Genomic DNA, 24,211 nt, shown 5'->3' with positions numbered 1-24,211 from the left:
AACCAAAAAGAGGAAGAATTTAAGCCTTATGAACTTAAGGCACGGATGGAAATCAGCACCCTTAAGAAGTTTCATACTACCCAATCACTGGCAGTATTTGAGCTACCTGAAGAATGAGTGATGTTCCATAACAACAAGTGGATTTACATTGAAATGTTTAAACTGTTGTAAAATATACATTACCATTTAAACCATTCTGAGTGTACAGTTCAACAGTATTAAGTACATTCATGTTGTACAACTATATACATTTTTAACTGCTGAAGCATACAAAAGTAAGTAAGTGGCTTTAAAAGATACCTTAAGAAAAAAACTATGCAATAAAGATAATGCCAATAATGCAATCATAAGTGAACAAAAGAATGGCAGAGATAACACTTCCTCTATTCCTCTTACAGGTCTTCTTTAACCAGAGTGTTTTTAAAAATTAAGATAGCCTCCAAAATTAAAAAATAAACAAAGTTATTCCAAACATGAATCGATATGGATTACCACTTCACCCTAAGTGTATACTCTTTATCATAGCCCTGGGGCCAAATCCAGCCCAACCATCACCTGCTTCTGTAAATAATGTTTTATGGGTATATGGTCACATTCCTTTGTTTACATATTGTCTAAGGCTACAAAGACAAAGTTAAATGCTTGAGACAGAGACCTTATGGCCTATAAACCCTAAAATATTTAATATCTCACCCTTTACAGAAGAAGTTTGCTCACTCTGCTCTACATCATGCCTCTCAGAGGTATTTTCTACAGCTAAGACTGCCATTAAAATTAAAAATAAAAAATATTTTTTTCTTGAAATTAACTGAACTTAACCAGAATTCTCTGACTCTCTGTTTTACTCAAGGTGTTAAGTCTGTCACTCGTCATTCAGATCTGCCAGCCAGCACCATGCCTACACCAGAAGCACACACACACACAAAAAAAACACCTCTGATGAATTAAAAATTCAAAACAACCACATCAAAAAACAAAAACCCCCAAACAAACAAAAAAAACTAAAGAGGTTATAAAAGAAAGGGCAACTTAAGACTAACTTATGAGAAAGAAAGGGAATCATCAAAACTATGCCAAGCGTGTTGCATGACTAAAAAGGACAGGAAGATGAAGTTGTCAACAACAATACAAGAGGGAGCATGAGGCAAGGACTTCAGAGGAAAGGAGTTCAGTCAAGTGCAGCATGAACTGATATTAAACTGTCCTGAACCTATCGCAATGAAGACAAGCGATTAATCAATGGGCAAGAAGACAGAGGAAAAGAAACAAAATGGGAGATCATTTGTGGCTTGACCACAAACTACAAACATAACTCACAAACCCACAGTTCTTACTTTAGAAAGTATCAGGTATTTTCTCATGTTCCCGCTGAATACAGAACTTCCATTCATTCATTTGACAAAGATACACTAAGGATCAGCTATGCTCCAAATGCTTTTAAAAGAGCAGAGAGCAAAAAAATAATTTCCTTCTAAGAGGAAATACTGACATCACATATCAGCAAGAAAAAGATAAAGAGAATGTAAGGTAAATTAAAGGCAGGCTAACATGCTTAGTTGTCTCTTATTCTTCCCTTTCCTCATACTTAAAAAAAATACTGGGAAGTCCTAGGTGAATAAGCTATCTCAAAGTTTGGCTTACTCATCCCAAAGGGTCTGGCTCTGTATTAAACTGGCCTTTGGCCCCTGGGAGAGAAAAGCACTTCCCTTGGAAAAGATAAACAGTGCTTCCCAGATTTCTTTACCTTTCAATTACCAGGGCCAAGTGTGTGTTAAGACTAGAGGCTGGCCGCCTTCCTGTGCCATTTTGCTGCCAGCCTTTGGCACAGAGGCTCTTTGGCCAGGAGAACTTATAACAAACCCATTGTTGTGTAACACTCAGTGCTACTTATTTATTGGAGCTTGTCACACACATATTGTACAGGGGAACTCTGTCCTGCACTTAGCACGCTAACGGGCACTTGAAGGTCAAATCACAAACGTTTTGGTGCCAGTCTCAATGGGGTTTATGAGGAGGTTCCTGAGAGTATCTAGTACCTTCTTTTCAACTCCCAAATTCTAGACCCTAGTAATCAATCAACCTTGGGTTCCAGCAGCAGCACCAGGGTTTTCAAGTTTGCTGGATATATGAAGCACATCCAAGGAGGTAATGAAGTCACATTAGGACCTCAGAAGGACCATGAAAACTTGGCAAAAAATAATCTTAGGACCTTAGATGGTGGGATCACTGTTACATTAAACAGACCATATAAGAGGACTCAAGAGGTTTCCCTCTGCTCCCTGGAACTAATGCTCCATTTACCTACTTGACAAATACTCTTGAGTGTTAGTTCAGTGACCACGGTTATAGGAACTATTCTTTATAACCATCCTCTCAACTCCCAACCTAAAAGAAGAGATTAAAATCTGCCTGTGCTAAATCTCTCATCAATGTTGGATTAGGTAACCAGAACCAACAAATCCTTCAACAACTCATTACTAACTTTGAAAGACAATTAAAAGCCAGAATTTACGAGAAATTATATTCTTATAGCTTTATCAATCTACTAGTCTCAACATCAATCTACACACACCAGAGAAAATATGATTTATAGCTCTCTAATGAAAAAAATACTTAATCTCCATTTCTCATCCATCAATGGAAAAAACCATTAATAATCTACATTACAACTGTGATGGGAAGAAACCAATATACTTCCTTGGGATCCTTAAAATGCTACATAAATGCTAGATCAGTCCATTCCAAGCAGACCTTTCTTCTTATTTTACAGGGTTCACTGATCAAATAAATAAATTTACTCTGCTTTCCATCACAAACCAATTCTGAGTCACATCCAATCACCAAACTCCCAGGCCATGGCCATCTTCCACACAAATCTGGATTCAAAAGAAATTTTTGAAAAGAGAACCCAACATTTTACTGTCCATGATCTCTTAACCTTATTTACATGCAGTAATAATCTAGGAAATGAGAATGGATCAACCAGCAAAAGCAAAAGAAGCATCAACCAACCACAGTATACTTCTGAGAGTGACCCTACTTTTTACTAGATCAGAGTGACTTGTTAAAGATCAAATAAATTACTTGTTTTGAAGTTAACTGTACTCTTTCAAAAGAGTTGCTATAAATGTTAGTATCAGGGCAAAAAAGAAACAAACTGATAGTTTCACCATATATCCAGCAATCATACTCATGGGTATTTACCCAACTCATCTAAAAAGTCCTGTCCACATAAAACCTGCACACAAATATTTACAGCAGCTTTGTTCATAATCACCAAAAGCTAGAAGCAACCAAGATGTCCTTCAAAAGGTAAATGGATAAACAAACTGTGTTATACCCATACAATGGAATATTATTCATCAGTAAAAGGAAATGAGCTATCATGCCACAAAAAGACATGGATGAATCTTAAATAAATAATGTTAAGTGAAAGAAGCTACTCTGAAAAGGCTATATACTGTGTGATTTTAATTATGTGATTAGAAAAGGCAAAACTACAGAGGTAGATGGTAAAAAGATCAGTAGCTGTTTGGAGAGGGGTTACGGCAGGCAGTCAGGGAGGGGAAAAAAGGAAGGACTAAATAGGTGAAACATAGGGAATTCTGCTTAGTACTGTAAAGATATTAGATATAAGATATGTATTTGTTAAAACCCACAGAACTTTTTATAGAGTACAGGGTGAGCCTTAATGTATGCAAAAGAGTGAGGAATTTGGAGGATCCCCAGATGGGATGCAGAATGCAAGGAAACAACCTGTTATAAATACATGAAACAAATCAATGAAGGGAATGGGGATATCCCTTAGGGTTAGTACTGTAATTCTGCTACGTATACTGGAATTGAATGATTTAAGTCAGATGGCAGATAGTATGGGTTTCTCACAGCTGGAGGGAGAGGTTACAGATGAGGAGGAGCCTAGAATGATCCATGGATTAGACCTGGTCACATCATGAACTCATTTAGCTTAATCTAGTAGTGATGGTTTCCCTCGTGGCTCAGACGGTAAAGCGTCTGCCTCAATGCGGGAGACCCGGGTCCGATTCCTGGGTCGGGAAGATCCCCTGGAGAAGGAAATGGCAATCCACTCCAGCACTCTTGCCTGGAAAATCCCATGGACGGAGGAGCCTGATAGGCTACAGTCCATGGGGTCACAAAGAGTCGGACACGACTGAGCGACTTTAGCTAGCTTAGCTGAGTAGTGATGGTTACATATAGAAGTATTTATAGACATATGTATCTATGCTGGTTAAGTATATACATATATATTTTCCTGCTCTGTCAGCTTTTGAAAGGGTGACACCCAGTAGCAAGGAGCACATCTAGTACCTAGACAGCAGTTTGTAATACCATTCTCCAATAAAAGGAGACAGGACTCCTTGGAGACATGGCTGAGTCTAGGGCTGGGGCAGGAAATACAGAAGATAAACCTGAAGCATCTTGCAGTGCTAGATAGTAAGGAAGGCCTGGGGGAGGGGGAACCCATCCACAATGATGGGAGCATGTCCAAGGGACACAGGAGCCAACTGCAAGAGTTCACAGTGGCCAAAGTTGAAACAATTTGATTACCAAAATAAAGCGGTATTGAATTATAAACCAAAGCATAAAATAAACACTTGTAAGTCCATGTTGTTGTAGTTCAGTTGCTAAGTCATGTCCGACTCTTAGCCACCCAAAGAACTGCAGCCAACCAGGCTCCTTCCGACCATGGGATTTCCCAGGCAAGAACACTAGAGTGGATTACAGTTTGTTTCTCCAGGGGATCTTCTCCACCCAGGGATCGAACCTATGTCTCCTGCACTGCAGGTGGATTCTTTACCACTTAGCCACTAGAGAAGCCCTCTAAGTCCATACTGATAAAAATAAATAACGGAACAAATAAATGAGAAAGAAGAGACCTATCTCTAGTAGAGAAGGATTCCAAGTAACTTATGTAGCTACTCTGCATAACTCTCCACTCCTTAGGTGGGAGCTGCACATACTGACTTCAGAAGAGAAATCTGACACACAGCACCTCAATCAGGCAATCAACGTCAGCGTCAAAAGAAATACAATGTGGGACTTCCCTGGTGGTCCAGTGGTTAAGAATCCACCTGGCAATGCAGGGCACATCAGTTCTACCCCTGGTCCAGGAAGACCCCTCAAGCCACGGGGAAACTAAGCCTGCGAGCAGCAACTATGAGCCCATGCGCTGCAACTACTGAAGCCTGCACGCCCAAGAGCCTGTGCTTCACAAGACAAGCCACCACAGTGAGAAGCCGGCGCAAAGAAACAGAGTAGCCCCCATGCTCTGCAACCAGAGAAAGCCTACATGCAGCGACCAGACCGAGGGCAGCCAAGAAAAAAAGTCGTATCATGCTGATGGTACATACTATTGATATGATGCAATGAAAACGACACTATCTCTGTGTGTCTTCCTCCCCAAAACACATAACCCCAGTCTAATCATGACAAAAAAACATCAAATACCAATTGAGGAATATGCTACAAAATATCTAACTAGTACTCATCAAAACTGTCTAGATCATCAAAAACAGTGAAAGTCTGAGAAACAGTAAGAGCCAAGAGAAGACATGACTACTAAATGTAGCATGGCATGCTGGATGAAGCCTGTAACAAAGACAGTAGGTAAAAACTAGGGGAATCTGAAGAAAATATAGACTTTGGTTAATGTATCAAAACTGGTTCATTAAATGTAACAAACGTACCATAGTAATGTAAGATATTACTAACGGGGAAAATATGTAGGAAAAAATAAGTTTCAAATTGCTAATGAAGATTATCTTCCTGCATGAGAGATTATAAACTGCTTGAACATTCAAACTTTTAACAAACAAGTCAATTTTTTGGTAAAGAAAAAAGGTGTTTTTTGTGTTTTGTTTTAAAGAAAGAATAAAGAAACAGAGAGAAGGTTAAAGTCTAAATGGAAAAACGTCCTTTTCTATCCAAGCATTCGACAGTTTTGCAAAGGATAGAGAAGAATTAATAATTCAATTTCAGTCTCAGGTCAATTCAAATAGTTATTTAAGAAGCACTAAAGGAAAAGTGCCTTGAAATACCTTTTTTTTTTTTAATTTTTTTTCCAAAATTGCAATAGTTTATACTCATGGAAATCAGGCATCCTCAAAACTTTAAAAATGTTGGCTTCTGAAGGGCCACATAAATCTCTAGTGAATCTGTTATAATTCACTGCTATAACATTATTCCAGTAAATATGTTAAAGAGCACACCTGACTAGTGAATTAACTACGCTTCTGTAATAAGCAAACGGCACTCAACCATTTGTCAGTACCACACAGAACTGGGCATCAGCACACCTCAGTGTATGCTCTCCTTGGTGGGCTGGCAGGGACAGTGAACACAATAAATTTAAAACGGTCAGTCTGTCAGAAACTGTAAGATCACAGAGATGTCTAGGCCCATCCCTTCCTCTCCTCTGGGGATGGGAGTTAAACCACAAGAACAAAACATATTCAAGAATCCCCTAGAACAGCCTGAATGCAGGTTTAACTTAGATATCGCTACTACCACCATTTACCAGATCAAAAACAACATCACTTTTGTCTATGCGAACTCGAGCCAGATCACTGACATTTTTTGAAGGAAAAGAAGTGTTGGGAGAGGGCAGGGAGCGGGTGTGAGTCTCAAGCAGCTTATTTCCTTTCCCTTTAACATCTTGAGGAAATAGCACGGGAATAAAAGAACCATGCTATATTTTTGCAAAACCCTTCCAGGATCTTTTTTCATTAGGGTAATAAAGGACTTATTTAAAGAACAGCAGTGGATAAGTGGACATGGAACACCAAGTTAAGAAAACACATTAACTTAATCCAACTTACAAGAGTTGTGCCGACGACGGAAGCTTTTGGACTGACTCAAGGATTCCGTGTGCCTGTCCACGTAGCTCTTTGAGCACTGTTGCTGCTGGGGAGAGATGGCAACATCTTGGCTCTTCACATCTGTCCTCTTAGGGATGTTCTGAGGGACACTGCTCGAAGAGGCTGGCTTCTTGACCAACTTGCCTGTGCCATTTTGATTGATACCAACTTGGCAACCAACACCAGAGGAGCCTAATTCTGTCTGATGAAGGTCTCCAAAATGTTGGGTTTCTCCAGGGCCTGGTATCTCCAGAATTTTTAATTCTGTAATGTCACCTGCCCTGAAATACATAAAAGAGTCCAAGTCTCAAAACTATAACAGTGATAACAGTGATGAAACTGAGATCCACAGCAAAAGCCACACCTTTGGAGGGCTTCATTTCAATGAGTAGTCAGAGGCAAAACCTAAAAGAGATGGTGGCGTACTTAAAGACAAGACTTAGCCACCAACATTCAATAGACACAGCACTGACCTTTAAAAGAGACCTGTTGTTATATCGTATACTAATTCATGTATATGGAATCTAGAAAGATGGTACTGATGAACCTATTTGCAGAGACACAGACACTGAGAACAGGCATATGGACACGGCTGGGGCGGGGAGGGAGGAGAGGGGGGGACGTATGGAGACAGTAACATGGAAACACACACTACCATATGTAAAACAGATAGCCGATGGGAACGTGCTGTATGACTCAGGGAACTCAAACCGGGGCTCTGTAAAACCTAGAGGGGTGGGATGGGGAGGGAAGTCGGTGAGAGGTTCAGGTGGAAGGGGACATAGGTAAACCTATGGCTGATTTATGTTGACATTTGGTAGAAACCAATATAATACTGTAAAGCAATTATTCTTCAATTAAAAATAAATAAAGATTTTTAAAAAGAAACAAAAAATAAATTAAAAACTTAGAAAAGGAAAACAAAAGAGACCTATTGTTAAGGGAGTGGGAGACGGATGGACTGGGCATTTCAGGTTAGTAGATACAAACTATTACATGTGGATGGATGGACAACAAGGTCCTACTGTACAGCACAGGGAACTACAGTCAAGATCCTGGGATAAACCATCATAGAAAAGAACACAGAAAAGAATGTGTGTGTGTAACTGAGTCACTTTGCTGTACAGCAGAAATTAACACAACACTGCAAATCAACTATACTTCAATAAAGAGTAAAGAGACCCACTGTTAATCATAAAACCATCATTAATATCTTAGATTTCTATAATGCTTAATGGCTTTTTTCATTCATTTACTTACCTGCTCACTCAAAAGGTATACACAGAGTACTTACTATGTATGTGGTAACCCCTGTAGCAGGAGTTGGGTATATAAAGATGAAAAGCAATATATGCTCACACAGAACTCTAAGTCTAGTCAGCAGAAAATTCAAGTAGGTAATCAAAAATCTTGAATACTATGACAGAGGTGTGTACTGGGGACTAGAGCCCCCAAAGCAAAATACATGTTAGTCTGCTAGAGATGGATGAAGCACTTAAGCTGAGTCTGGTTGGGAAGGGAAAATAAGAGTTGGCCAAGCAGAGTATGGGAGGGAGAGGGGCACCTTAAGCCAAGGCTCAGAGACTGAGGCCATGTAAGGAACTGCCAATGTTACTGTTGTTACTGTAAATGTTATAGTGTTACTAAAGAGACAAATGCTTGTAGAGGGCCACCAGGAGGTAAGGCTGCAGAGAAAATTAGGGATCAGATCATAGTCACACTGGATTTTTCTGGTGGCTATAAGAACAGTGAAGAAACTAGAGACAGGGGCACCAGTTAGGAGATGAGGCAGAAATAAGAGGGGATGTATACAGCAAGTGACAATGCAAAGAGAGAAAGGAGCATGGAACCAAAAAAACATTTAGAATCCAAAGAATTTGGTGACTAACTGAACATGAAGATCAAGAGAATGAAGAATTCATTACGATTCCTAAGTTTCTAACCTGGGTGAAAGGTGTCATTAGGGCAATACCGAGTGGCAAATGCAAGGCGTGTGCGGTAAGGGGAGGAGTGTTTTTACTATGGGGGAGGCCTCAGAAAGTTAGAAAGTGATGAGAAGAGAGACAGCATAAAGGCTGAAAGTGAAGACACAAAAGAAAGGGGCAGGGTCTCAAAGGATATAGAAAACGATAACACATAAAGCATGTGTGATAAGGTTAGCCCTGAACATAAAGGGTATATCTTCTGTGACGACTTCAGAGGAGGTAAGCAATAAGGATGGATACACACCTACAGAAAAGGTTAGGTCTGGGTGTTGTTTAGGAAGTCAAGGAAGCTCTTGCCAGAAAGTCTTTTTTTAAAAAAACGTTAAGAAAGGAAGGTTTCTGTGAAACTTGTGAAAAGAGGGATGTGAAGACAACATCTAAGCTTGAGCTCTGTTGGCAAACACTAAAGAAAAATACATTCCTAGAGCTAAGGACTTTAGCTACTAGCTAGAGTGTGTCTCTGGAGATAAATTATAATACAAATCTACAAAGAGAGATAGTTATGTGGGGGGACAGGGTGTCGGGGGGGGGGGGGATCAATAAAGGCCTCACATATAAGAAAGAACAAATAATACAAAACTGAGAAAGGAAATCTGAAACCGTAGAAGAAAACAGAAAGATGATTCTAAATTTGACACATTTAAATATGATATTGCATGTCTGACAGAGATAAGAAAAATGTTTCACAAACCCTGAATTATCAGCTGAAAGCTAGTTACTACACAAAGTCTCTGCTGAAACAGCAGTAGAACTAGAAGATCTAAGGTTGTAAAATCTCTCCCCTGACAAAAGTAGTCCTATGCAAGAGAATACTGGCGATGAGACCTAGGTCAAGCTTCACAGACCACCAGACTGGATTTGAAGAGTCAGTCAGGACACTCACCTGAAAGTGACTTCTGGCACAAGGCACTTCACTCCATTGTGGAAAGGCCGGGTGAGAGAGATGGTCTGGCTGACCTGATCCACTGCTGACACTCTTCCCTGATAGACACCCAAGCTATCTCCACAGTTGATGGACACAATACTGCCCAGCCAATCTGTAGCCATGTTTCAGATGTGAGATTGCCGTGTAGAGAAGGAATCATGCAGTGTACCTTGAGAAACAGACAAATCTTCAGTAAAATTTAGAAAACATTATATCAGGTTATGTAATAGGTGCTGCTTAATAACACATATTCTATCACAACCTTAACTGAGGTAATAAAGCAGTAAAAATAAAGTGTTTTTTTTTCCCACTAGGAGTAAGCATACTGATGAATAAGCAATATTGTTATATATATAGTTCTTTTAAGTACTTTCAACCATATGTACTAGCCATTTACCTAGACATCACTTAAATGATAATGAAAAATCCTGGACAAAATTTTTTTTGAAAAGTTGACTGAAGACATTACAGAACACTAAACCTAACAACTATGGGACATACATTCTTTTCCAGTTCACCAACATATGCTGGGCCTTAAACTAGTATCAATTCATTTCAAAGGACTGAAATCTGACAGAGTATACTTTTTGTTCAAAACCAGAATTAAATTTGAATTTGATAATAAGAGATAGGGGCACCAGTTAGGAGATGAGGCAGGTTTTAAGGCAGATAATGAGGTTTTTCAAATCTCTCCAAATCACTGTAAATTAAGCAAAACACCTCTATACAACCAATGAGTCAAAGAAGAAATCAAAAGGACAGTTAGAAAATAGTCCAAAGTCAAGGAAAATGAAAATAGAACATATCAACATTTGTGGGATGTGCTTAAAAAAGTGTTTGAAAAGAAATTTATTGGGAGAGGGAGAAGGTGGGATGATTTGGAAGAATGGCATTGTAACATGTATAATATCATATAAGAAACAAATCGCCAGTCCAGGTTCGATGCAGGATACAGGATGCTTGGGGCTGGTGCACTGGGATGACCCAGAGGGATGGTACGGGGAGGGAGGTGGGAGGGGGGTTCAGGATGGGGAACACATGTACACCCATGGCAGATTCATGTTGATGTATGGCAAAACCAATACAATATTGTAAAGTAATTAGCCACCAATTAAAATAAATAAATTTAAATTAAAAAAAAAACAAAAATTAAAATATGCAGAAAAAAATTTATGTATTTATATTTTCTAATATAAATGCTTATATCAGAAAGTAAGAAAGGTTTAAAACCAATGATTGAAGCTTCCATCTTAAGAAGCTAGGCAAAAAGGAGCAAATTAACCAAAGGTATTAGAAAGAAACCAAAGAGTAGAAATCAATGAAATAAGAAACAATAAAAATACACAAAACCAAAAATCTGTTCTCTTGAAAATATCAATGAGGCTGATAAATCCCTACTAGACTAACCAAGAAAAAGAGAGAGAACATATATTGTCAATATCAGGAATGAACAACAGACATCACAGGCATTAAAAAGATAGTTTTATGCCAGTAAATTTGACAACTCAGATGAAACAAAGAAATTCCTTGAAAAACAAGTTACAAAAGTGATACAAGTGTAAAATAGACACAATCACTAACACAAAAAAGCTAGAAATAGACCCACACAAATATGCCTAACTGATTTTTGACAAAGTGGAAAAGTAATTCAAAGGAGGTACTGTAGCTTTTAACAACAAATGGTAATGGACAAAAACTACCAGAACTGATAAAACAAATTCAGCAAGGTCACAAGATACAATTAACATACAGAAACTGGCTGCATTTCTTTACACTAACAGTGAAATATCAGAAAGGGATGTAAACAGACGATCGTTTTTAAAAATCACATCAAAAAAGACTAAAAAAAAAAAAAGGAATAAACCTCACCAAGGAAGTGAAAGATGCTGAGAACTTACAGAACACTAATAAGGTAACTGAAGATGATTCAAAGAAATAGAAAGATATCCCATGCTCTTAGACTGAAAGAATTCATATTGTTAAAATGGCCATAATTATCCAAAACAATCTACAAATTTAACGTGATACCTATCAAGTTACTCATGACGTTTTTCACAGAACTAGAACAAATAATCCTAAAATTTATATGGAACCATAAGAGATCCCAAATTGCCAAAGCAATCCTGAGGAATAAGAATAAAGGAAGAAGCATAACCTCCCAGACTTCAGATAATACGATGAAGCTACAGTAACCAAAACAGTGTGGTACTGGCACAGAAACAGACATATGAATCAATGGAAAAAAAGGCAGCCCAGCAAAAACCCACACCTATACTCAATTAATCTTTGACAAAGGAGGCAAGAATATACAACAGGGAAAAAACAATCTCTCTGGCAAGTGGTGTTGGAAAAATTGGACAGCCGCATGTAAATCAATGAAGTTAGAACACACCCTCACATCATACACAAAAATAAACTTGAAATGGCTTGAAGACTTAAACATAAGGCATGACACCATAAAACTTCTAGAAGAGAACACAGGCAAAACATCCTCTGACATAAATCATACATTCTTAGGTCAGTCTTCAAGGCAATAGAAATAAAAGCAAAAATAAACACGTGGGACCTATCAAAGCTTTTGTACAGCAAAGGAAACCATAAACAAAACAAAAAGATGACATACAAACTGGGAGAAAATATTTGCAAATGATGTGACTGATAACAGCTTAATTTCCAAAATATACAGACAGTTCATACAACTCAGTAACAAAAACCAAACAACCCAATCAAAAAATGGGCAGAAGACCTAAATAGACATTTATCCAAAGAAGAAAGAGAAATAACCAACAGGCACATGAAAAGATACTCAATATCACTAACTGAGACATGCAAATCAGAACTACAAGAAGTATCGCTTCACATCAGTCAGAATGGTCATCTTCAAAAAATCCACAAACAATAAATCCTGGAGAGGGTATGGAGAGACAGTAACCCTCCTATACTGTTGGTGGGAATGCGCATTAGTACAGCCACTATGGAAAACAGTATGGAGGTTCCTTAAAAAACTAAAAATAGACCTACTGTATGACCCTGCAATCCCACTCCTGGGCATGTAACTGGAGAAAAACATGATCTGAAAAGAAGCATGCACCCCAATGGTCACAGCACTGTTTACAATAGCCAAGACATGGAAGCAACCTAAATGTCCATCGACAGAGGAATGGATAAAAAAGATGTGGTACAAAAATACAATATATTAATCCGCCATAAAAAAATAAAATAATGCAGTTTGCAGCAACAAGGATGGCCCTAGAAAGTGCCACACTGAGTGAAGTAAGTCACACAGAGAAGGAGAAATATATGACAGCCCTTATATGTGGAATCTGAAAAGAAATGGTTCAGATAAACGTACTTAAAAACAGAAACAGACTCACAGACTTTGAGAACGAGCTTACGATTGCCAAGGGCAAGGATGAGGGGAAGGGATAGTTAGGGAGTTTGAGATAGGCATGTACACACTGCTATTTTAAAATGGATAACCAACAAGGACCTATTGTACAGCACATGGAACCCTGTACAAAGTTATGTGGCAGCCTGGATGGGAGGGGGGTTTGGGGAAGAATGGATACATGTATATGTGTGGCTGAGTCCCTTTGCTGTTCAACAGAGACATCACAACATTGTTTGTTAATCCACTATACCCCAATACAAAATAAAAAGTTTAAAAAAAAAAAAAACCCAATTGAAAAATGGGCAGAAGATCTAAATAGACATTTCTTCAAAGAAGAAATCGAGATGGCCAACAGGCACAAGAAAAGATGCTCAACATCACTAATTAGAGAAATGCAAATCAAAACTACACTGAGGTAACACCTCACATTAGTCAGAATGGCCATGATTTAAAAGTTAACAAAAAATTAGATGCTGGAGAGGATATGGAGAAAAGGGAACCCTCTTGCACTGTTAGTGGAAACATAAGTTGATACAGCCACTATACAGAACAGTATGGTGATTTCTTTAAAAACTAAGACTAAAACTACCATATGACTCAGCAATCCCACTATGGGTATATACTCTGAGAAAACCATAATTTATAAACACACACGTACCCCAATGTTCACTGCAGCACTATTGACAATAGCCAAGACATGGAAGCAACCTAGATCCATCAACAGATGAATGGATAAAGAAGTTGTGGTACGTACACACTATGGAATATTACTCAGCCATTAAAAGGAACAAATTTGAATCCGTTGAACTGAGGTAGACAAACCTAGAGCCTATTCTACAGAGTCAAGTAAGACAGAAAGAGAAAAACAAATATTTTATATTAATACATATCTGTATGTAATCCTGAAAATGAAAGAGGAGAGTGAAAGAGCTGGCTTAAAGTTCAACATTCAGAAAACTAAGATCATGGCATCCGGTGCCATCACTTATGGCAAATAGATGGGAAAACTGTGGAAACAGTGGCTGACTTTATTTTTCTAGGTTCCAAAATCACTGCAGATGGTGACTGCAGCCATGAAATTAAAAGACGCATACTCTTTGGAAGGAAAGTTATGACCAACCTAGACAGCATATTGAAAAGCAGAGACATTACTTTGTCAACAAAGGTCCGTCTAGTCAAGGTTATTATTTCCAGTGGTCATGTATGGATGTGAGAGTTGGACTCTAAACAAAGCTGAGGGCCAAAGAATTGATGCTTTTGAACTGTGGTGTTGGAGAAGACTCTTGAGGGTCCCTTGGACTGCAAGATCCAACCAGTCCATCCTAAAGGAGATCAGTCCTGGGTATTCATTGGAAGGACTGATGTTGAAGCTGAAACTCCAATACTTTGGCCACCTGATACGAAGAGCGGACTCGTCTGAAAAGACCCTGATGCTGGGAAAGACTGAGGGCAGGAAGAGAAGGGGATGACAGAGGATGAGAGGGCTGGATGGCATCACCGTCTCAATGCACATGGGTTTGGGTGGACTCCAGGAGTTGGTGATGGACAGGGAGGTCTGGTGTGCTGCGGTTCATGGGGTCGCAAAGAGTCACACATGACTGAGCGACTGAACTAAACTGATACGGAATCCAGAAAAATAGTACTAATGAACCTACATGCAGGGCAGGAACAGAGACACAAACATGGAGAACAGACTCGTGGACACAGGAGGGGAAGGAATTGGTGCGAATTGAGACAGTAGCAGTAAAACATTTACACTACCATATGTAAAATAGTGGAAACTTGCTGTGTAACACAGGGAGCTTATCCTGGTTCAGTTCAATTCAGTCGCTCAGTCGTGTCCAACTCTTTGCAACCCCATGGACTGCAGCACACCAGGCCTCCCTGTCCATCACCAACTCCCAGAGTTTATTCAAACTCATTTCCATTAAGTCAGTGATGCCATCCAGCCATCTCATCCTGTTGTCCCCTTGTCCTCCCACCTTCAGTCTTTGCCAGCATCAGGGTCTTTTCCAATGAGTCAGTTCTTTGCATCAGGTGGCCACAATATTGGAGCTTCAGCTTCAGCATCAGTCCTTCCAATGAATATTCAGAACTGACTTCCTTTAGGATGGACCGGTTGGATCTCCTTGCAGTCCAAGGGACTCTCAAGAGTCTTCTCCAACACCACATTTCAAAAGCATCAATTCTTCGGCACTCAGCTTTCTTCACAGTCCAACTCTCACATCCATACATGACTACTAGAAAAACCACAACTTTGACTAGATGGACCTTTGCTGGCAAAGTAATGTCTCTGCTTTTTAATATGCTGTCTAGGTTGGTCATAACTTTTCTTCCAAGGAGCAAGCGTCTTTCAATTTCATGGCTGCAGTCACCATCTACAGTGATTTTGGAGTCCAAGAAAATAAAGTCTGTCACTGTTTCCATTGCTTCCCCATCTATTTGCCATGAAGTGATGGGACCAGATGCCATGATCTTAAGTTTTCTGAATGTTGAGTTTTAAGCCAACTTTTTCACTCTCCTCTTTCACTTTTATCAGAGTCTCTTTAGTTCTTCTTCGCTTTCTGCCATAAGGGTGGTGTCATCTGCAGTTCTGAGGTTATTGATATTTCTCCCAGCAATCTTGATTCCAGCTTTTGCTTCATCTAGTCTGGCATTTCGCATGATGTACTGTGCATATAAGTTAAATAAGCAGGCAATTGCAGCCTTGACATATTCCTCTCCCAATTTGGAACCAGTGTGTTGTTCCATGTCCAGTTCTAACTGTTGCTTCCTGATCTGCATATTTCCTAAGATTTCTCAGAAGGCAGCTCAGGTGGTCTGGTATTCCCATCTCTTTAAGAATTTTCCACAATTTGTTGTGATCCACACAAAGGCTTTGGCATAGTCAATAAAGCAGAAGAAGTTTTTCTGGAACTCTCTTGGTTTTTTGATGATCCAACAGTCATTGGTGATTTGATCTCTGGTTCCTCTTGCCTTTTCTAAATCCAGCTTGAACATCTGGACGTTCACAGTTCACATACTGTTGAAGCCTGGCTTGGAGAATTTTGAGCATTACTTTGCTAGCATGTGAGATGAGTGCAAACGTGCAGTAGTTTGAACATTCTTTGGTATCGCCTTTCTTTGGGATTAGAATGAAAACTGACCTTTCCCAGTCCTCTAGCCACTGCTGAGTTTTCCAAACTTGCTGGCATATTGAGTGCACTACTTCCACAGCATCATCTTTTAGGATGTGAAATAGCTCAACTGGAATTCCATCACCTCCACTAGCTTTGTTTGTAGTGATGCTTCCTAAGGCCCACTTGACTTCACATTCCAGGATGTCTGGCTCTAGGTGAGTGATCACACCATCGTGGTTATCTGGGTCATGAAGATCTTTTTTGTATAGTTCTGCTGGGTATTCTTGCCACCTCTTCTGAATATCTTCTGCTTCTGTTAGGTCCATACAATTTCTGTCCTTATTGTGCCCATCTTTGCATGAAAAGTCCCTTGGTATCTCTAATTTTCTTGAAGAGATCTCTAGTCTTTCCCATTCTATTGTTTGCCTCTATTTCTTTGCTTTGATCGTTGAGGAAGGCTTTTGTATCTCTCCTGCTATTCTTTGGAACTCTGCATTCAAATGGGTTTATGTTTCCTTTTCTCCTTTGCCTTTAGCTTCTCTTCTTTTCTCAGCTATTTATAAGACTTCCTCAGACAACCATTTTGCCTTTTTGCATTTCTTTTTCTTGGGGATGGTCTTGATTACTGCCTCTTGCACAATGTCATGAATGTTAGGTCCATGAATCAAGGCAAATTGGAAGTGGTCAAACAGGAGATAGCAAGAGCAAACATCAACATTTTAGGAATCAGAGAACTAAAATGGACTGGAATGGGTGAATTTAACTCAGATGACCATTATATCTATTACTGTGGGCAAGAATCCCTTAGAAGAAATGGAATAGCCATCACAGAAACAAAAGAGTCCAAAATGCAGTCTTGCATGCAATCTCAGACAGACAGAATGATCTCTGTTCCTTTTCAAGGCGTAACCTGGTACTGTCACAACAGGCGGGGTAGGGGTGGTGGGATGTTCAAGAGGGAGGAGACATTTTGGGAGTTTAACCTGGTCTTCTGTCAAAAATTAGGGTTAGGGTTGGGGGTGGGGGTGGGGTGGGCAGGAGGTTCAAGAGGAGGGGATATATGTATAACAGATGATTTATGCTGTTGTATGGCAGAGACCAACACAATATTGTAAAGCAGTTATCCTCCAATTAAAAACAAATTTTTAAAGAAGCACTTCCAATATTATCTCCTAGAAACAGTATTATCTCTATCAGATTACTTATCACATTTTCTTTATTGACTGCTTTTTGTTCCTATCTGCGCACTGCACACATCATCTCCCAATGTGAGATGATGCATGAGAAACTCCTTTAAGGACTTAATGTTATTACTAATGTGAATGACTAAATTTCTGATTATTTTGTTAAAATGTTATGGGTAATAACCAAATTATCCATATTATCTTCGGGTATAAAATGCACATTTGTGCTCCATCTGTGTTTCTACTTTTTTGCATTAAAATTTCAAAAGAAAAAAAAGATGTTTAAATATATGTTTGTGTATATATATATATATATATATACACACACACACACACACACACATACACATTACTCATATACAGTTGAATGCTACTCAGCCACAAAAAGAATGGAATAATGACATTTGCAGCTACATGGATGGACCTCGAGATGATCATACTAAGCAAGTAAGTCAGAGAGAGAGACAAATACCATGTGATATCACTTGAATGTGGAATCTAAAATACGCTACAAATGAACATATCTATGAAACAGAAATAAACTCACAGACACAGAGAACAGCCTTGTGTTTGCCAAGGAGGAGAGCAGGTGGAGCAGGGAGGAACTGGGAATTTAGGATGAGCAGATGCAAACTATTATATATAGCATAGATAAACAACTAGCTCCTACTGTACAGCAAAGGAACCATATTCAGTGCCCTGTGATAACCGTAACAGAAAGTGAAAAAGAATGTACATGTGACTGAATCACTTTGCTGTATAGCAAAAATCAACACAACACTATAAATCAACTCTAAATAAAATTTTTTTAAGTTGAACAAATTATATAAATAAAAGAAATGAAAGGGCTGCAGTAAAAATGTCAGATAAAAGATTAAGGCAAAAACATTAAAAGAGTTAATTCATGCCTAAACAATACATATTATTACTGAGGGTACAACTCACTAATAATATATATTGCTATAATTTTCCATTTAGGTAATTTGATTATGTCAAAACACAATATAGAACATAAAACAGGTATATAAAATATATTTAGAGAATTAAATTAGAGAATATTAGAGAATTAAACAGTTTTGTATATGCCTTTGTAGTGGACAAATGTACCCATTTATGCTGGGCATATTACAAAGCAGTAGACATAGGTTCAATCCCTGGGTTAGGAAGATCCCCTGGAGGAGGAAACAGCAACCCAGTCCAGTATTCTTGCCTGGAAAATTCCATGGAAAGAGGAGCCTGGCAGGCGACAGTCCATGGGTCACAATGAGTTGGGCACGACTGAGCAACTGAGCACACTAGACACAGGCTGATCCTGCTCAAACGCTATCAGGATTTCCAGACTACCAAATGTCGCACTATGAGACGCTACCGAATCACTTCTCTTGTAAGAAGCCTTTAGATAACCAAGTCAGGTAGACCGAAATGGTCTTCCACTCATCATGCAATTAAAGTAGTTGTCAGAAATGATTCAAAAGCAATCAGCTGATTACAGAGCTACAAACTTTCATCTCATCCACATCTGACAGAACTCTTCAGCATTCAGATCCAATCCTTTGATCTGCTAAGGACAATTAAATCGACAATTACGGATAAGTGGTTAGTTATGGATTTCTGAAAAACTAGATATCTATGTAGAAATGTGTCTATAGAATAAAAAGCTTGGAAATGACAGAGATCTTGAAAGAAAACATCTACTAGTATAATCCTAGTACTAAGTCCCTATCTTCCACAAAAGGCAGCATAGTGAAAAAGCCATGGACTTCTGAAGTCACACATTAAAGGCCAGAATTATGAGCAAATTATCCTAATCTGAGTCTCAACTGTCTCAATTATAAAATGGGAAGTAGAGTTGACACTCGAACAACATGGGCTTGAATGGTACAGGTCCACTCAAAACACCTATTTCCTTCACCAAATACAACAGTACTACATGATGGGCAGTTGCCTGAATGTGAGATGCAGAACCGCAGATACAGAAGAACCATGTATAAGGAGGGCCGACTATAAGTTATTCTCAGATTTTCAACTTTGCAGACAGTTGGAGGCCCTGGCCCCCAATTGTTCAAGAGTCAACTGCATACCAATTAAACGATCTCATAGAACCACTGTGAAGATTAAATGAGATAATCTATATAATTTTTACCATATACCAAATTTTATTTCAAATGTCTCTCTTTTTTTTTTTGGTGCAGCTTGCAGGATTTTTGTTCCCTGACCAGGGATCGAACCCATGCCCCCTGCAGTGGAAGAGCAGAGTCTTAACCACTGGGTCACTAGGGAAGTCCTACAAACACCTCCTTTTCACAGAAGGAATACTGGCCAAATAGAGGATTCAAGTCATGGCCCTAGAAAATTATACCATGAGGGTCACCTTCCGTCTCACCTGAACAAAACTACAAAAATGCCTAAATTACCTCTACAACATCTTGGAAATGAAGTCTCAACCTTCAAAGTGGAATACACACATCCTTAGGGGTACACAAAGACATGCAAGCAAGGAAATCAACTTCCACCCTACTCTATTATAAAGCTGATCTGCCCAGATATCAAATAAAGACTTTCAACCATAAAATTTATTACTTTAAAACTGGAGTCAGAAAACTACACCCATGTACCAAATCTGGCCCACTACTAACAAAGCAGTACTGGAACAGAACCTCGTAAGCTCTTTGCTTACTGTCTGGGGCTGTTTCTGCACGTCAATGAGAGAACTGAGTAGTACTAACAGGGACCATACAGCCCGCAAAGCCTACCAGCAAGCCCTTTACATAAGAAAAAGTTTGCTGACTCCTGTTTTAGGATACAATTCTGTGGGGTGGATACAAGTTCAAAAAGAAAAATAAGAAATGGACAAATTCCAAGAAGGATAAAATTACCAAAACTGACTCAAAAAATAAAAAAAAATCCAGACAGACCTACACCAAGTAAAGAAATTGAATAAGTAATTTTAAAATCTTCCCACAAAGAAAAGCCCAGGCCCAGAGGACTTTGCTGGTAAACTCTATCAAACGTTAAGAAATAATTACCAATTCTACATAAATTCTTTCAGAAAACAGCAGAATAACGTTTTCCAACTCATATTATGAGGGTAATTTTACTCTTGATACTGAGTCTAGTCCAAAGACATCACAAGAAAAGGAAACCTCAGACCAATATTCCTCACAAAAATTTTTATTATTAGCAAATTGAATTCAGTAATATATAGAAAGTAGAATACACCAAGATTCAACAGAATCCATTCTAGGAACACAAGACTGGCCTAACATCTGAAAATCAGGTAACGTAATACATCATTTATACACAGCCATATCTTCGAGGGCTTTTATATATAAAAAAGGTTATCTATATACTTTTAAAGCATCAAATTACTATTAGATTTAGAAAACTTTGTATTTATTTTTCAAAAGTCAATAGTTACAACCTAACAGAAATTACATACTAAACCATTTTCAATTAAATGTTTAAATTACTTAAATTTGATGACCCTTCCATTTCATTAAACTACACTGGGCAAATCTTGAGATTAACCAGATGATACTCTCTCTTCACTTCATTAGGCAACAAATTTGATAAGAACACTTCAGATAAGGCTTCAAATACATACTGCATATAAAAAAGTGACAGACCCTCAACACCGATCACCAAATTCCCAGCTGTAATTGTATCCATAAAACAAATTCCTACAGACACAGATGCCCAAAGTCATGACGTCACCTAATTTAACCACAATAGGGCAAATCTCCCACCCCATCTCACCCACCAGGTCACCAGAAAAGACTCAAATGCCTTGCCAAAATTCGGACACATTATCATAACAGATATTGTACTCCTTTGGGATACTAATATGGACGTCGTGTCCTGTTGTTCTGATTGAAGAATTCCAATAACCCTGTTCCTGTAGTTGATAACAGAAAAATGCCGTATTTTCCACCTTGCATTACTTACAAATCTTGGACTCTCAAGAATCTTAATTAAACATTTTCTAGTCCAACGTTTTTCAAACTACAGGTCTTTAGTAGTCAGACCCATTACAGGTCAGAATCAGTTTAGTGAGTTACAATCAACTTTTTTTTTTTCTTTCAATGAAATAGAAAATGTCAGAGGGTACCACATACATAGAAGGCAAACTTTTGTTTCCTGTGTACACACTCTACACATGCAGGGGTCACAAAGAGTCAGCATGCAAAATACATTAACTGTGGGTCATAGGTCAAAAAACTTAGAGACACTCTTATTAGTCCCACAGTCCTCAAGAAGGCTTCAACAAAAGATTCTTAGCACTCAAAGAGTTATGTTTTTTGTAACCATTTCCAATTCATACAGAGAAACCAAAAAATAGGAATTCTATGCTCAGTACACTTAATCTTCCATTCATAAATAAAAGACTAGAACCTATCTGAGGTTTCCAGTTGAAATAGTGACCTGCTCAGAGGCAGTCACTTAAGTTTTGATGGGATTACGACCTTTATTTGACAGAGCGCAAACTGAAATCAGTTCAGTCTGTGGCTAGGAAAGAGAACAAAAACCAATCTGGGTCTCGAGATCCACATCTGTAACGGCAGGAGAGGGCTGTCTGGACTCCTTCTACCTCTGAAATTGGGAGGTTTGTTGACAACCAACTGGCCAAGCAGGTGAGGACTATGCCTCCCCCACACCAAAACACGAACCATTCAACAAGTCAATTACTGATCAATTCAACCAATATCACACAAAGAGTACTGATAATAAGAAACTAAGACTTACACTAACAACAGTAAAGAATCAAGGGGAAGTAAGTCTCCAGGAATAGCAGAAGCTGCCCCCTGCCAGTTATCACTAATTTCTCAGCTACCCTCTCCTCTCAGACTCCAGTTCATCTCCGGCACCCCCCTCCCCACCCCCGCTATCTGTCATGGATGTGGTACTCGCGTTCTTCCCTGCCACCGTTCTCCACTGTGCAAAAGGAAACACGCAGGGAGCAATGAGGGGGTGGGCTGCAGAAGCCATTAACAAAGCTAAACTAAGAGCCTAGGCCGCTAATGCCTCACACCTCCCGCAATTCCTCGACTGCTGAGAGTCCCGTTCCCTCGACCTCCACCTCAAACGATACCCCGGAGGCAAGTCCTAGTAATGGGTCCCCGCGCACCCGAAGAGGCCCCCATCTCGAACCCACCGCTCTAGAAGTCTGCCAGGCCTGGAAGCACGAAGCCTAAAAGCAAACTCTCCGGCAACCCCGGAAGACCCCTGCCACGAGCGCCCACCAGCCACCCGCCCCCTCGTCGCGCCTACCTCTACGCCACCGAGCCTACGCCTCCTCGTTCACCACACCAAGCCTGCCCCGAAGCACCGCAAGACCCTGAGACTAAGGGTCTTCTTCACACCCACCCCCACAGCCGCGGCCGCCGCCGGAAGCGCCCTGCGTCTCCACGCCACCGTCGTGAGGTCACTTCCGGCGCGACGCTTCGGAACCTGGGGGCGGGGCGCCCGGGAAATTTGAGAATTTGGAAACAATAACTACTGGGACCAGCTGTGTGGCCTTCCAGAACCGCGCCTGCTAGGCCTGGTTCCCTGTGTCCCGGCTACCTATATCGGGTAGAGTCTGGGTTCGAGTTGGAGTCCTGCCTGCGTCCCAGGCTCGGTTGCTGGGGAGCTCTCTTCCCTCTCGTAGTACTGATGGAAAGCTCCGACTTTCCTTCCAGTTCCTCTTATGCTAATCGCCGAACCAGAGCGGAAGACTTTGGCTAGGAGACTGCCTCTGTTCTCATGGCCCCTATCTCGATCAGTTGTAGCTGTGGGATGCAATTAGTAGGCCCCCGTGACGGATTAAAGGGAAAAAAAATTCTCTTCGTGGTCTTCGTGGTTGATCTTCAAAGTTTATCAGCTTCAGCTCGTTTTGGGCTTAGTGTCAGCCAATCTGTGCTTGAATACCTTTCCCCACTCCCACCCCTAGTACTCAGTACATGGGAAAGTGCCACTCTCCTTCCTGTGGCATTTTAGAGTCTCGGTCGCCTTGATTTTGAAAAAAACAGCCGTTTAGGATCAAGACTGAATGTAATGAGGAAGTTTATAGTTGGCAAGGTCGTCTTGAAGCCTGACACCTGGTTTAGGAACCACTGCTTGAGCAGGCAGCATAGAGGAGGGCAGGGGTTCCAAATTTGGCTCTGCAAAATAAGTCGAAGAACTTTAAATTTTTTTCTGTTTTCAAGAACTGTCCCTTTCCTTCCTCCAACACTAAAGATTTTGTTTTAGTAGGTCCGGAGAGTCCATGGCATCTGTTATTTTAAAGGTTTCTTCCAGTCAATTTTTAGCAAACCAAAGTTTGGGAACCCCTGGTGTATCAGACTCAGAGTTGAGTCTTTGCTCTACCTTTTCTTTTTAATTATTATTATCATTTTACAAAGGAGCTGTGCCTCTCTGGAAATAATAGCTAACAGTTACTGTGAAATTAATGAGATTTGCTGACCATGATTGATATTCCACATACACACACCCAAAGGTTGTTAATTCTCTTGTGCCTCCCTTCGGTTATGGTTCTATGCATGTGTGCTACGTCGCTTCAGTATAATCCACTCCAAATTATTTTTAAACGCACAGGAGAATCAAACTTTCATCTTGTTCTCTGTAGCAAACACTGCTGTAACCCCAGAGGTAGCAAACACTGCTGTAACCCCAGAGGTCAGTTGGATATTATGCTTACTCTTGCATCACCATCACCTTGCACTGCTGCTGCTAAGTCGCTTCAGTCGTGTC

At 39.7% G+C, this 24,211-nt stretch overlaps 1 protein-coding gene across 4 annotated transcripts in view; it reads right to left on the bottom strand.

Annotated features, from left to right (window-relative positions):
- Window positions 1-23,718, bottom strand: part of EDC3 (enhancer of mRNA decapping 3) — a 47,890-nt gene extending 24,172 nt beyond the window's left edge. Inside the window, exons 1-3 of one of the 4 annotated variants that reach the window (XM_055556706.1) lie at window positions 23,045-23,718; window positions 9,747-9,957; window positions 6,840-7,159 (exon numbers count right to left, since the gene is read on the bottom strand). In XM_055556706.1, coding sequence (XP_055412681.1) covers window positions 6,840-7,159; window positions 9,747-9,910 — 484 coding nt within the window. In that variant the 5' untranslated portion in view covers window positions 9,911-9,957; window positions 23,045-23,718. Of the gene's footprint in view, window positions 1-6,839; window positions 7,160-9,746; window positions 9,958-22,750; window positions 22,921-23,044 lie in introns of those variants that run through there. The other 3 variants (XM_055556707.1, XM_055556705.1, XM_055556708.1) reach the window with 3 other exon arrangements.
- Between the last annotated feature and the right edge of the window lie 493 nt (window positions 23,719-24,211).

The sequence above is a fragment of the Bubalus kerabau genome, chromosome 19 (genome assembly GCF_029407905.1).
Source record: "Bubalus kerabau isolate K-KA32 ecotype Philippines breed swamp buffalo chromosome 19, PCC_UOA_SB_1v2, whole genome shotgun sequence".
Classification (NCBI taxonomy): Eukaryota; Metazoa; Chordata; class Mammalia; order Artiodactyla; family Bovidae; genus Bubalus; species Bubalus kerabau.
The sequence above is the reverse complement of the archived record's forward strand: the minus strand, read 5'-3'. Positions and strand labels throughout refer to the sequence as shown.